The sequence below is a fragment of the Ammodytes marinus genome (genome assembly GCF_949987685.1).
Source record: "Ammodytes marinus genome assembly, chromosome: 11".
NCBI classification, from domain to species: domain Eukaryota; kingdom Metazoa; phylum Chordata; class Actinopteri; order Uranoscopiformes; family Ammodytidae; genus Ammodytes; species Ammodytes marinus.
In genome coordinates this window covers 15,885,585-15,901,182 of record NC_137215.1, presented here as the reverse complement: position 1 = coordinate 15,901,182, position 15,598 = coordinate 15,885,585, and the positions used below count along the sequence as shown (strand labels likewise).

The window sequence follows — 15,598 nt, the reverse complement described above, 5'->3', positions numbered from 1 at the left end:
ACTGTGAGCACCTGAACGCGTCACATTGTTGACGCAGCTTCCGACTTCAGCTGTCAGCTCAGTGTCCAACCCAAACCCTTTGCTTCTACCGCGACATTATATTTGTGTTACTCACACATTTCTCTTCTCTATTCAACTCTCTAGCTGTAATAATGTCACATCTAGGCATATTAAATCAGTGATTATCTAAATAGTTGCCGAATTTAGCTAGAATGGATATGCCTACATTTAGATTAGACCACGGAGGTGGGTGCATGAAGCAGTGAAATGATAAAGCTCTTAGCTCCGTGATTTTGTTCTGTAGCCTATCGGTCATTAGGCCATCTATGTATACTGGCTTAATGCCCTCTTTTGAGTTCAAGATGAATGGGTTAATATATGATTGGTTTGCTGTTGAGAGTAAATAGGCCTAGGCTAGGCTACATCAAAAAGTAAAGTTTTCCACACTTTAGTTTTGCCTTTCAGACTGTCTTAACCGTGTACCACACTGTAAATATCTACTGACAAAGTACCCTCTGTGGGGAAAGGACATCAGTCTTAGAAATAACTTTTCTACTGAAAAAGATTGATTTGGTAGGCTTTGTTGATAGTTTCTCTCATCTGTGACAAACGGTGTGGTGTATTTGCCTCGACGCCACAGGGTGCAAACAGTTGATTATATCTTTGTTTTTGTCTTTGTTTTTTCCCAGCTGAGTTTTTGTGAAACCCTGTTGTTGTGATGCATTCACTGGCTCAGGAGATCCAGGGCTTCTCCAAAAGCGGTCTGAAGAAACAGTGCACACGTGTGACCACGGTGACAGGCAGGAAGTTGCTGGAGACCAGGACCAGTGATGGAGGAGAAGGAGAGGAGCGGGTGGAAGAGCTGGAGAAGGGAAGTGGATGTGGATACGTAGAAGATAAAAGCCTGGACCTTCAAGTTGGTGTCGTTAGACCCTTCCTGCTGCTCGGTAATAGCCTCCCATTTATGTAGCCCTACTTCTACTACTACCAGTATGTTACTATTTATTACTGTTTACCTTTTGTATGTATTAGTAGTACAGGTTCTCTTAAAATGAACACATGCTATTTTTGTTACTGTTATTTTCAGGCAACTATTTGCTCCTGCTAACTATTGCACTAACGTCCTGCTTCCTGGTGCTACAAATAGTATTCCTAGAGTACTTGAATAATCAGCTTATGATTTAGATACGTTTTAAGTGGAAATGCATATCTAAATGTACCTTTCCCAAGTTTTTGGTAACATTAACATTAGTCATGACGATTTAAATAAAATTCCCTCACACTTTCACTGCCAAAAAAATCAATTATTGCATAACTGTGGGCTATTCTCTATTCACTTTTTCAAGAGTAGGTGTAAAGCAATACAACACGGAAAATCTGTTGAGGTAGGAGTGCAAATACCAAACACTGCAAGTAAACAAAAAAGATTAAACTTAAATCCAATACTGCTGACACTGATAAGCAAGACCGAAAGTCTAACATGCAGGTGTATAAAAAAAGTACACAATTCCAATAATTGGATGATAACATATTCTAAACTCAAGGTTTCACTTATCAGCTTTGTGGAGCTTCTTTTTTTTCAAAAGCTTGCTTCTGGAAATGGAATTTGCTCTGGTCAAATACAGCATACAGTATAGTTGCTTTATACTCCTGGCTGCTACTGCTTTTATTAAAACCTATTACTACAACAGCTGCTATTCCAACCTCTGCGACAGTTGCTGCGAATACTTCCATTACTTCCAGCTCTAGAATAACATTACATCCTACTATAGTGTTTCAATGGTTATCACAGGAGCTTGTGAGGTTTTTAATTGTCCAACAGTTTTAGTGTCACAGCAGTGTCTCTGTCACTTCAGCATTCCAGTCAACAAAGGCATTAGGTCAGGGTTTTGTTCCTCTATAATAAATAAATAAAATCCCTAATAAGGAATAAATCAATTGTCATTAATTTTGAATGTGTCTCGGGGACTACATGGTGCTCTAGCCGTCAGCCTGGAGGATGCAGGTTGACACCCTCACATGTCAGCATGTATTGGCCCTGCTGCTGAAGTGTCCTTGGGCCTGACATTGAGTCCCCTCCTCACAGCTCTGGGGTGCCGTTCCATTCTGTAGCTGACGCGGTGCTTTGACCCGACTGCAAGAGCAAATCAAAGAGAGAATGTCTCAGCCGGGATCGATAAAATATTACATCTGTTAGGGGCTCAATAGAGGTGACCCTATTGTTCATTGTTAATAGCATTCAAACTGTTCTCCTCCTCGATATGACGTCTAACAGGATCAGGTTCGCTTTAGGATGTCTTTGTTTTTCTTTTCCTTTGTCCACACCTATGATTCACACACACACACACACACACACACACACACACACACACACACACACACACACACACACACACACACACACACACACACACACACACACACACACACACACACACACACGCGCGTTTCAGGCCATTATACCACTAACTTGGCAAGCAGCCTTCAGTGTGCCATGCTTTTGTCACAACTGTGCTATCACGTTCCTCTCTGTATACTTTCTGCAACCTCAGTTTTCCTTACCACATTGATTTCAGTGTCTGTAATTTCAGTAATTTATAATAAATCTACTGCCATCCTTTGGTAAATCCCCATGATTATAAAGTTTTCATATGAGCAGTCTTACAGTACAGATACCACAAATCCAAATAAAACCGATTGACAGGCCCTCATGTTTACGTCCCCTACATGTTAACCTTTTATTTTATGAAATATGAAATAAATAGCCTTGTTTTAAAGGATCAGCTCATCAACACTATAAGAACTTTTTGATACGCCTGTCATATCTCTCTGTGAGATATCAAGCTATTACCAAGAAAATGTTAGCTTATCTTAGCAGAAAGACTGGAAACATTGGGAAACATACATACTAATTACCATGTTATATTTTCTTTGTAAAAGGTGCTGACATCATTATATTAACCAGAGAACCCTGGACTGTTTTTGTATGCATACTGTATATGCTTTCCACACTACAGTTTATGTATTCTTTAATTAATATTGATTACTAGTACCATTTTACACTATTTGCTGGTAACATAAAACATCAACATTTATTTTAATTATCTAGTAACACTTTACTGTAATCATTGTATATGCAATGAAAATTATGCTAACACAGAGATGTATTACAATGTTGAACATTGATTCATTACCACATTTTGAAACACACACAAAATGTTATATATGCTGAATTATTTTTGTCAAGAGCCAGGCTAGCTGTTTCCCTTGTGTTAAGCTTACCTTTATTTTTTAGCTTCATAACAATACTTTTACAGTTATTATTTCTGCTAAGTAGGTGAAATCAAAAAGTTATCTGAAAACCCCAAAAATTATTTTGAGGGTGCACTATTGACTTTGGGGGTCAGAGAAGTGAACATTTTCTTAGGTATATTCTCCTAACTGGATAAACTCACTTTCTTCACAGGAAAATTGGATCCCTGGAACGCAGTTTGAAGTTAAAAAACTACCTGAAAAGTTACTGTTTCACTGTACTTGTCTACAGCATCAGGGCCCACAGTTGTGTTTACAAATACATGCTTGATAATGATGATGAAAATTATTCAATACTAAGAAATACATGTAGAGTAAATATGTTATGTAAACTAAGTTAACTACTACATGGTGCACCTTTAATATGTCATCTGTCAAAAAAGAAAAGGAAGAAGCTATAGGTATAAATGACCAAGCAACATACCGTAAACTACAGTTTTATTTTTTCTAAATGTATAATTTGAAGACCTTTTACATCAACAGAACAAAGATGAATAAGATCTGTCCTCTGTTGTTTATCGAATTAAGCTTGGTCCCATGGTCATGCATTCATTCATGCATCTTTTCACAGATGTGTCACTTTGAATCTTTTCCTTCTTACACTGATGAGGCGAACGGGTCGGAGCTGGCTTATTTCCAAAGACACCCCATCCTTTAGATTTAGATTTACTTCTCAACACCATGAATTTGGCATTACAGGAAAGTGGCTTTTGGCTGCTGCAAATATCTCCTACTTTGAATGCAGGGAGCTTCTGCAGAGCATCCACTCCGGGAAATCCGGAGGAGTCCCTGCCACCACATTCTGTTTCCTGCCCCATATGTCTCCTTCACATAATTATCCAGCTCCTGCTGTTTGACGATTTGAAGGAGACTGTTGTTTATTTCAGGTTTGCTTTGCTGCATGGTCTAATTTCCTCCAATGGTCTTTGGCCTGCTTCTTCTTCTGCTGCGTCAGTCATTTAAACTGTTGTCATGAGAATTCCTTTGTTTGCACTTTTCATTAAAAATCATAAACTTTTTCTTCCCTGCAGCTGTAGATAAAATAAAACGTTTATTTCAGCAGTTTTTAAGCCTACTGTCCAAATCATCTGATTCCTTGGCCTTTTTTTACTTTTTACTGTATCTTTAAGCCATTTTATATCTTCCCTCTTTAGGGTTGCAGCTGCTCCCAAAGCGTTTTCTCTCTGAATGTTTTTTCCTAGTAAGTGATACGGCCGCTGATATCCTGCAGCATTTGCTCTCTGCTGCTGACGTTTTACAGCAAACAGAATTTACAGTATTCTTTAACGACTCTGTATTTATTTGCTCTAGTTTGCTCTCCTTGTCCAAGTCACAGGTCGTTCCTTGAATAGTTTAACAGGAGTAAAGACTATTTTCATTATTAATCACTTGATTATTTTAGTTTTTAGTTTTTAAGGGATTTATCGTCTATAAAATGTAAGAAAAGAGAACTTGTTTTGTTCAACCAACAGTCTAAAACTCAAATATATTCACACAGAATTATATAAAAACACACATACAGTATACTGTACATATATTATGTATCATCATTATATGGATAACATATGAACCTGCAGCCCATTTTATCATTTCACAACTAAATGTTGTCACCCTGCAGGAAGCCTTTTTGCACAATATAAATGTTTTTTTATATAAGCAGAGACATGCCCCTACTGTCTTTCTCTTCATCAAGTTGTTTCTGCCTTTTCAGCCTCTCAGGATGCAGCCCACGACATTGACACCCTGCTGAGATATAAGGTCAGTACAGAGGGGGATCGATAGAGGAGCGGGCGTGCCCTTGCCTTGTCGTGAGCACATGTGAAGTGACATGAGATTAGAGGCGGCCATGCAGCTGTGCTCTCCAGCGGGCTCTGCATAAACCAGCCAATAGCCAGAGGTGTAGCTTCGCGGCTTGTGCAGTGGCACTTTGGCTCAGCAGAGGGAGTAAATGATTACAGTAAAGTCTCTACACACCAGAGAAATGTGACTACTCTCTCTTTCTCTGCAGTGGCTGCTCCCAATTGCAGTGAGCATATTGCTGCCTGTGCAGTCTCCGGATGATATATTGAAGAGATTACAAGTACCTTCACTTCCAGTTACTGCGATTGAAACCCTGACTGCTTAATAACCATACCAGCCCAGGGTTTTCCCAAGATAGCTATTAAAGCTCGGGAGACTTGACAGTTTGCTCCGAGGACAGTTTATATAAAAGGAGGTGTTTTTACACAGCACAGCATTTAATAATCATTAACTAGAATCTCAATAAAAAAAAAGTCCATAACATTGAGTTTGTGGAGAAATCAAACCTCTGTTTTAAGATACACAACGCACAGTGAGTTAACTACTTGCACTGTTAAATTCAGTTTGAGTGTCGTCTTGTTTGTAAGAAACTGGAACACGTTTAATTTATTTGTATATTATTTAGATTCCTGATGTTCTGTGTTGGTGCCGATATGTTTTTGACGCCTTCGAATCTAGTAAATCTGTCTCTTTTTTTTGGGTAGAATGTTACCTCAGCAGTTTCATTTAATCGTTGCTGCATGTGCCACTCTGCTGGATTTATCATTTATATCAAATATTTAGCAAAGAGCCACACATAACTGTATCAACTGTGTTAGTCAGACATTCACTTTAATTTTAGAAGGTGGACCCAAGTTACTTAATACATCCTGATTTTTTTGGTTCACTGACCAATAGCTACATGACTCTTGTGCAAGAAAGTGTGATATTAGAAATGTTTAATTGAATTAAGAATGCTTGACAGGCTAGAATGTACAGTGTGTGATGTAGTAATGTACTAATGTAATCAAATAAAGGCTGTGTGAAAGTGATAGGGGCTTTGGATACACAGACGATACTTGTAATTAGGATCAATTCTTTCCGCTGGTTTTGGTCTTTTCACCAGAAATGAACAGAATATTAAAGATGTTAGAAGCAGTGTTCAAGTGGGTTCATATCCGTACAGTACAAGAGGAGGAGCTAAACCCTCTGAGGTACACTAAATTTAAGTAAGAGTAGACAGTTACTTCAAAATGAATTGGACCCATCTGTCTTCTTCTCTATAGCCCTTTGTCTCTCTCTCTCTCTCTCTCTCTCTCTCTCTCTCTCTCTCTCTCTCACACTGTTCATTTGTATTCCCCCTCTTTGTCAACCCCTGTCTCTCCCTCTCTCCCTTTCTCTCTCTCTCTGTCCCTCTGGCTCTCTCTGTCAGTCCCATTCAGGCAGCGTCATGTCATCAATATGGCTGACAGAATATGTTCTCCTGCCAAATGGAAAACAGCCCTTTAAAACAAGTCAATGCTCATGGTTCATTCACTGGAGGACTTTAATGTCTCTTTCGTCCCTGTCAGGTGTCTCATGTGTTAAATGTGGCCTACGGAGTCACTAACCTGTTCCCAGATCAGTTGGTTTATAAGACGCTCCAGATCCTGGACCTCCCAGACACTGATATCACTTCATATCTTGGGGAATGCAGCTCCTTCATAGATCAGGTTCGAGAAAAGGTATACACTTGTACGCTTGCACTCTCTCTCTCACACACACACACACACACACACACACACACACACACACACACACACACACACACACATGCACACACACACACACACACACACACACACACACACACACACACACACACACACACACACACACACAAGGGGAAATAGAGGAAGCATTTAAACTTGAATAAAGTAGCAACACTTCAATATAAAATACACCTTTACTCGCCCGAGATCTGTTAGATTTTACTTCAAAAAGAAAAGTCTGACATTTTGGGAAATGTTGGATTATTTAGCTTTTTGGCCAAGAGGTAAAGCTAGCTGTGCATTGAGCATGAAGCCAGCTGACTTTCTTTTCTTAATTTTAACTGCAGAACCTCTGGATGTTGAAAACTGGTCCTGAACAAGTAATAGTTCAGCACATAACCCCCTCACCCAAACTAAACAAGTGAGATGAGGTTGTATGCTGTTAGATTTAAAGGTGCTGGCAGGTGGACTTTCTGACCTGGCCAGCTGTTTCCAGATGTTATGCTAAGCTAGGTAAGCCAGCTGTTGGTAATATCTTAATGGGGTCAATCTTTTTTCCAAAATGTCTGAATTATTTCATTATGAAGTGTTTATAAAGGTTATTATTGATTATTGCTTTTTTTTTAAAGCATTTTTATGGTACAGTTTGTTGAGATCAAAATATTTGTAGCAACTGCTTATACTGTTTGGTAATTTAATTAATTGTTCAACAATGCATAATATTGAATACTGCATGCCCACTTTACAGTAAGTATCTAATAAATACAGCAATCAATATCTCCGTCTGAAATTTAGAGGAGTACTTTTATAAAGTAACCTTTAATTAAAGTAGCATAACATTAGAGTAAATAACAATTACCTTAACATTTTACTTTAACATTTGTACTTATATTTGTTATCATCCCCCACCTACAGATGCAGACAAACACACACAGTTTCATGGTTGTACTGAATCAATTCAGTACTCGATGCACTGAATTGATTCAGTGCATCGAGGAATGCACTGAATCAATTTCCATTCCGGTATCTAGTTTCTTGCAGGAGGCTTGTGTAGCCTAAAAATGCCATGTTCTATATCTGCTGGCTAATTGAACATGTCAGTGTGCACACGCAGCTGTTCTGCTACCTGACTGTGATGCATTTACACACACCTGCAGCAGTCAGTTATCTGTAAGTCAACACAAAGGCGAGGAGGGCGGTCAAAACACCTATTAAAAGCCTGTCCAAGTTCAAAGTTTCGCTGCTTATGCTCCCTTCCCCTCATTCATATTTACGTGCTGCATGTTGTTCTTTTTAAGGGATTATTTCCTGGCAGAGTCTTGAATCTTCCTGCTTGTGTGTGTGTGTGTGTGTGTGTGTGTGTGTGTGTGTGTGTGTGTGTGTGTGTGTGTGTGTGTGTGTGTGTGTGTGTGTGTGTGTGTGTGTGTGTTTCATTAGATTGACCGTAAGCCGAACACAATGTGATGTGAGAACTGATATGAAAACACTCAACTGGAGCACAATGAAATAACAGCAAAACAAGAAACTCTGACAAAACCAAATTAAGTCGCCATGTTCGCTGTGATGGATTATCCAGCTCAGGCGATTTTCACTCTGTAGAAGTATTTTTCCCCCCCCTCCCAATAGGTAGACAAGACCTGATTGTAACTATAGTGACTGCAGACACCAGCACAAATAATACTGTATGAAAGAGCAGAGAAACCCTTTTGAATGACACTTATAAAAGACTGATATCATTGGAATAGCATAAGTATGCTCTGTATGTGCTTCACTGGTCCCAGAGGAAGCGTCTGATTGGGTTATAGTTTGAAATGAATGCAGTGATAATTGTGATGACATGTCAATTACAGCAGACTACAGCACTGTGCATGTGTGTTTTCAATTTTAATCTCTTGTTCCTCAATGAGTCCTGATTAACATTTACATCTAAAATGTAAAATGTGAATAGTCCCCTCTCCCCTCCATTTCAGCCAGAGAAGAGACTGTGTTGTGTAACGAAGGCTCCGTGTTGAATAAAAAAGAGACAAATGTGTCAATATGCCGAGCTTCAGAACTGAGCCGTGGGCCTGCACGCATTGTCTAAACTAAAGATGTGGCTGGAATTCAAAATATTCTTTTCCAGCCCGGCACTCTAGGCAGTAAAATAATTTCATCAACATTAATATTAATTATATCACACATTTTGACACACGCACACACACACACGCACAAACCTAAGATGCAGATTTATTCCGTCTCAACTTGCTCCACAGGCTTTATCTAATGCTGTCCTCAGAGATGTTGGAAAGTCAGAACTTACAGATATTCACTAGAAACATTTCAATGAAATGACTCTTAACGCTGTGATTTCTTTCTTGAGGTTAATTGTTTATTAGAACATGTTTAATCCATGTACTCACTTAACATAAGTGGCAGCATATCTGGCAACATTGATAATGGCCGCGTTTCCCAGATTCGTTAAGAGCCTCTTTGGAGCTAAGTACTTCTTTGGAGCGCTCATAAGAACGCTGTGAAAGAAGAATGCGTTTCCCAGATTCTTCAGGTTCTTAGCGAAAGAAGTTCTTTCACTAAGACGGAAGTGTAAGATGGAGCTGACCCACTCTTACAACCCTCTTAGCGACCAAATCGTCAGTGATCATGCCACGTAAGGGAAATGTATTTCCTCCAATTTTCGAAATAATAAAACAATTCTCAATGCGGACCACTGGTGCAAGAAACATAGACTAATAGTAGAGACATTTTTTTTTTAATGAATTAGACGTTTATGTTTTCCACACACATGTGAGTTTATAGTACTACTACACATACAAAAAAAACATCAACAACCCTGTGGCATTTCACAGATATCAAGGAAACAGATTTAATTGAACTCAGCTGAACCTCATCCAGAGCGGCTCCACCTGCTAAAGGCGTTGCCAAAGTCCGCGCGTTTGAGAAACCATGGCTGCAATACAACACCTTCTCGCTGCGAACCAACAGCCTCGCCGTGTGCGAAGCCAGACGGTTTACATAAATGCATACGTGCGTCGGCACTTCTTCCCACTGGGCGTGCAATCAGACCAGGCCGTCCAGGCAAAGTACTGCCCCGTGCGGAGATCCAACGGCTGATCACTCTGGTGTCTCCACACATCCAGAGCAACCCGCTGCAATTTTCCCTTCAGCCCAGAGATGCAGCTCCTGGCTGCGCTGCGTTTTTAGGAACATATCAACCTCTTCTGAGGTCCAACAACCCCCAGCCCCTACCCCTTTACCACCAGTCACCAAGCACTGATCTCTAAACCATAAACCCACAACCACCACACCATCCATATCAACTCTCAGACCTGAAGGCTGAAATAAATAAACAGAACCAGCAGATGTAGGCTACATGTAACGTCCTGCACACTATGATTATTGCTGCAGTGTCTGGGTGGTTTACCTGAAAGTCTGGCACTGGAATGCTGATGAAAGGGCGCACAATACGCACACGTCATTAACCTACGCTTAGATAAATTACAAATTGTCTGGGACTTTTTGTTGCTAGATTTGACACCCTCATTTCAATGCAAAATTATCCACACAATACATGGTTGAAAAGAAACCAAAATAGTTTATTGAAACCATAAGGGGGAGGGGTTACTCCGCGCTGTCTTTACTGGGCGTCTGCATCACCTGCAACGAAGGGAGATTGATTAGTGAAACCTTCGCACTCTTCCTTTTTGTTTGGTTCTGGAACTCCTGCCACTTCTTCCTCACAGCACGCCAGTCACGCAGAGGGGGACATATTTTCGGCTATGGCCTGCCTAACACGGTTCTTCACCGTGATGTTCTTTTTGCCCCGAGTTCCCCCGAATAAAACTCCCCGGTGCTGCCAGACCTTGTCCACTAAGACGCTCATCTCCTCCGCGGTAAACGACGGTGCCCGCTTGTTTCTTTTGCTGCCGCTTTCTTCCACTCTCACATGTGTGTGCCTATATCCACGTTGTATGCGCTAATGGGCTTGATTACTACTTGGATACACTTGTTGCCACACACACACGCCCGCACTCACACACCCCCCCACATACACAATACATGCGTAGCCTAATTCCACCTGTGTGGGGTAGACCACGGGGCACTGTGTGTGACTTATGCGCTGATAAAGAGGTGGGTGATCGATTCGCCTGGCATCGATTTATTCAGTTTCAGCACCATCGCGGTGGACAGCTCCCACTAAGAACCTTTTGCTTCATCTTACGCGTTCTCCAAAGAAGGCACTTAAGATGGCATCTGGGAAACACCCGTATTTTAGCGCTCCTTCTTAGGCGAACCCTTCTTTCGACCCTTTGGTCCCAAAGAACGATCGAATCTGGGAAACGCGGCCAATATCAGTTTTGTGTGCTGATGTTTTAAGATATCAGTAGCTTGTGTAATAACCCCAATATTACATAGGTGATAGTTGTTATATGTTATATTTTGAGCACAATACAATTTCTTTAAAGGTGCTACGAGGAACTACTGAAATATTTCTGGATATTTCTAGCACCGAAATGTGCCAAATAAAGTATTCTTGCTAGATAAACAGTGCCGGAGTCTCCATTCTTCTTTGTATTTTCATTAATATCAACTGTTTTTTGGGTTGCAGCACCTCTCAAGAGCTCTGCAGATAGAACCTGGGTATTAGTAGAAAAATATAACTGTTGATCCAAACTGTTCTCCTGTGTCTCTTTCCATAGGACGGTGTGGTGCTGGTCCACTGTAACGCAGGTGTATCACGCTCTTCCTCCATTGTCATTGGCTACCTTATGTTGAGGGAGTGGCTGACATTTGATGATGCGTACAGCCAGGTGAAGGTGGCTAGGCCCTCCATCCGCCCAAACCCTGGCTTCTACAAACAGCTACAGAGCTACAAACCCTAAAAGCTGCATTGATTGATTTCCCCCCCCCCCCCCCCACCCCCCCAACGGAAACAAAAACAACACTGGCATATTATCACCTCCTAAGTCAATATGGTGAACGTGTTAGTAAACAGTTACACTGAGTTCAATATTCACTCCCGTTGACCTCCGCTAACTCCCAAGGGAAATATCTGGCTCTCTGGCTGCTAAATGATCCACTATGTTCACCAGCTCAATGCTAACTAAGTGATCTTTGGTGTTAAGCATGTAGTGCACAGTTGGTTTTTAGACGACAACTGTTGAATGCTGCTTGTTATCGCACTGATGAGAGCTGTAGGACTGAACCAAAACAAGACAGTTTTTAAACTTAGAACTCTATTAACTATTACTATTTCAGGGGCGCTGCCATTTGTTTTTATTTTGAGCCCCATGAAAATATACTGTATAACATTGGACCCCACCCAGGACGTAGGTTGTTACTATATTAATATTTTTTAAGGCCCTTGTCAGTCACGGGCCCTTAGAATCTTCCTAACTTTTCACCCACTTACGGCGCCCCTGCTATTTTTACATTTTTTTATAATGTGTTTATCAAAATTATGAAAATGTCAATGTATGATCAGCATTTTATGAAATGCGCTAATAACATTGTTTTTCTTTGTTGCAAAAATACTACACATAAAGAGTTTGATAATGTGTTTATTTCAGAATACTTTCAAGATCAAACCTTTCATCCATCCCAGACAGCCTCCTAAGTGGAGAGAGCTGATCAGTTTTCATGCATATAGTCAAGTTGTTGATTGTTGTAGCATCTATCCAGTATGGTATTTTTTATACATGTGACAAATACCGTCTGGTTTCATGTGTGCCATATGTTCCTGCGCCTTCCCAGTATACTAACATGTGTTGAGTTTGTCATCTTAACCCCTCTGTGTCTAAGAATACAGCTAGTAGTACAGTATGTGCATCTGCCTTTCATTTCACAGTAGTGAAAGCTTTGTTGAGAAACAGAATTCCAATCAGATCCGTTCATTTTGGCCCCTTTTTTGCAGCTAATTGTTTTCTTATTAAAGACACACAGAGATTTCTTTCTTCTATCAATACACAAACAGATACTCCAATTAAATGATTACTCTCACTGCTGCATTGTCTATATCAATTTACCAACTTTGCAAAGTTGATGCGCTAACCTTGCTCCCTTGAAATAATTAGCTTGTAATTAGCTCGTTAGATAATGAGGAAGAATCCAGTTGGCTCACATGCTAATCAGCAATCACCATGGGACGAGCACCTGAGATGCAAAAACTCATAGCACACAAATAATTCACTTCCTAATGTAAACTGGTAAAATGTAAAAAATGTCCAAGGATGTGTGTTTATAGATCACCCAGCTGAGAACATTTACGTGATGATTATTGTTACTGATTGATGTCCACAGTGATGGACTTAATTATACAGTCTGTGCAGAAGGAGATGTTCTGAACACTTATCTGGACTTAATTAGTCCAAGTTTGTGAATTATACCTGAGGAAATCAAAGATAAAACATGCTCCGGGTTACATACTGTAATCTGCAAAATTACAATGACATAAAAAGTTTCTCCGAAGCATAAGATGGCAATAGTTTAACTCTGGTTATGAAAAAGAATAGGGACAGTGTGATAACTTATATTGCTGCTCGGATTTGTCTGGTTTTAAAAAGTCAGTTATGAGGCTCAATTTTTTTAATTAATCCGTCGGAGCTTTTAGGTGCATTTGGTTTTGGGGTATAGTGTCAATTGTTCAGTCAGGCCAGCCCCTTTGTTCTGAACTGAAACATTCAAATATGAAAGTATCTTGTGTATCTTTCCATCCCTTGCGAGTTATCCCTGAATAACTCACATTCTATCTACTCTACACTCTGGCTAAGTTCAGACAGTAGGAAAAAGTGGCACCAATTTCAAATCTGTTGCTCATGTGTGACTCAGATGTGGGTGTTGCTTTTCATGACAGTGTGAACAGAACAAGTCTCATGGAAACTGATCTTTTCCAATTCTGATTTGATCCACTTCCATATGTTTCTCCAAATACGATACAGGTCTGATGTTTATAGTCTGCAGTAAATACTCTTTATAATTAGTCTGTATACTGTTTACAATAGTAGCATTTAGCATTAACAATGATCCAATAGTTTGCATTTAATGTGTCTTTTGAAGAGTTCAAACATCAGTAACCTCTTCCAAAGAGACGTGTGAGCTGTATATTTGCACTCATTAAAGATATTTTTCCCCCTGTTCTTGAAAAATTCAGCTTTTTAGTTTGTGTTAGTTACCGGCTGCTGTCGCTCGGGAGAGAAGCAGGTTTTTTTTTTGGAGGGTTGGTCAAGTGCCAGCGACTTGGAGGAGGAGATAAGTTCTGCCAAATTGCTTTCAATTCCTCGTGGTCCTATGAAGGTCATAGATTATTCAACGGGCCTTTAAAGCCGTGCACTGATTGCAAAGAGCAGGGCACTCTGTCACTGTTAATAACGGAAATATTTGGGGCCTATGGCTTGTTTTTCCCAATATGTGTGCGCAAATGTCCAATAAATACACAACTTTGCACACAGGCAAATCAAATATTGACCCAGTTGCCAATATGCAACAATATGCAGTGTGTGTGTGTGTGTGTCAGCACTTGAGTGCAGGGGCGTTTGGCCTTTTCTTTGGTATTGTTCCATGGTGTACCACTGAAGAGTATCTGCTATGAGGCCAACCGGGTCTCCCCTGATATTTTTGTGACATTTTACCGTCTGGATGTGACGGCCCACAGTATGGCACAAGCTGTCCCATCTGCAGAGTCGGGGTCCAACCACCATCTCAGTACAAAGTGGAGATTCCTGGTCTATTGGCTTTTGTTTTTTGTTCAGAAAAACACACATAACAGTTCAGAACATTTTAAATACCGACACGAATAAAGTGCCTCATCTGAAAATGTCTGCCTGGACTTCATGTTTGCCATCTGCATTTAGAAAAGGGCATATTATCACATGAATTATCACATGTAAGACATATGTAAATGTTAGTGTTGTGTTGTACTGTATATACATGTATTTGATTATGTGAAGTGTTCACTTCACAGTCTCTTATCTATCTACTGTATGTATCCATTTACAGTGGCTTGCAAAAGTATTCATACCCCTTGAAATTTTCTAAATTTTGTCACGTTACAACCACATACGTACATTTATTTTATTGGGATTTCATGTGATACACCAACACAAAGTGACGCATCATTGTGAAGTGGAATGAAAATTAAACGTGGTTTTGAATTTTTTTTATAAATAAAAAACTGAAAAGTGTGGCGTGCAAAAGTATTCAGCCCCCTGAGTCAATGCTTTGTAGAACCACCTATCGCTGCCATTACAGCTGGAAATCTATTGGAGTATTTCTCTACCAGCTTTGCACATCTAAAGACTGATATTTATTGCACATTCTTCTTTGCAAAATAGCTCGATCTACAGATTCAGCATCAGATTGGATGGAGAGTGTCTGTCAACAGCAATGTTCGAGTCTTTCTCAATATTCTCAATTGTTTTTAGGTCTGGACTTTGACTGGGCCATTCTAACACATGCGTATGCTTTGATTTAAACAATTTCATTGTAAATCTGGCTGTATGTTTAGGGTAGTTGTCCTTCTGGAAAGTGAACCTACATCCAGTCTCAAATCTTTTGCAGACTCAAACAGGTTTTATGCCCTGTATTTGGCTCCATCCATCTTCCCATCAACTCTAACCAGCTTCCCTTTACCTGCTGAACAAAAGCATCCCCATAGCATGATGCTGCCACCACCATGTTTCATGGTGGGGATGGTGTGTATAGGGTGATGTGCAGTGTTAGTTTTCCACCACACATTGCATTTTGCATTAAGGCCAAAAACTTCA

The 15,598-nt window shown here is 40.1% G+C and overlaps 1 protein-coding gene across 1 annotated transcript; it reads left to right on the top strand.

The window, feature by feature from the left end:
- Nucleotides 1-90: 90 nt before the first annotated feature.
- On the top strand, nucleotides 91-14,800 carry LOC307257225 (dual specificity protein phosphatase 19-like). The gene is made up of 5 exons (XM_080036393.1): nucleotides 91-246; nucleotides 690-947; nucleotides 5,024-5,070; nucleotides 6,663-6,815; nucleotides 11,537-14,800. Exons 2-5 carry the CDS (start codon nucleotides 719-721, stop codon nucleotides 11,717-11,719), a joined length of 612 nt encoding a protein of 203 aa, XP_079892519.1. The 5' UTR covers nucleotides 91-246; nucleotides 690-718; the 3' UTR covers nucleotides 11,720-14,800.
- The last annotated feature ends 798 nt before the right edge of the window (nucleotides 14,801-15,598 follow it).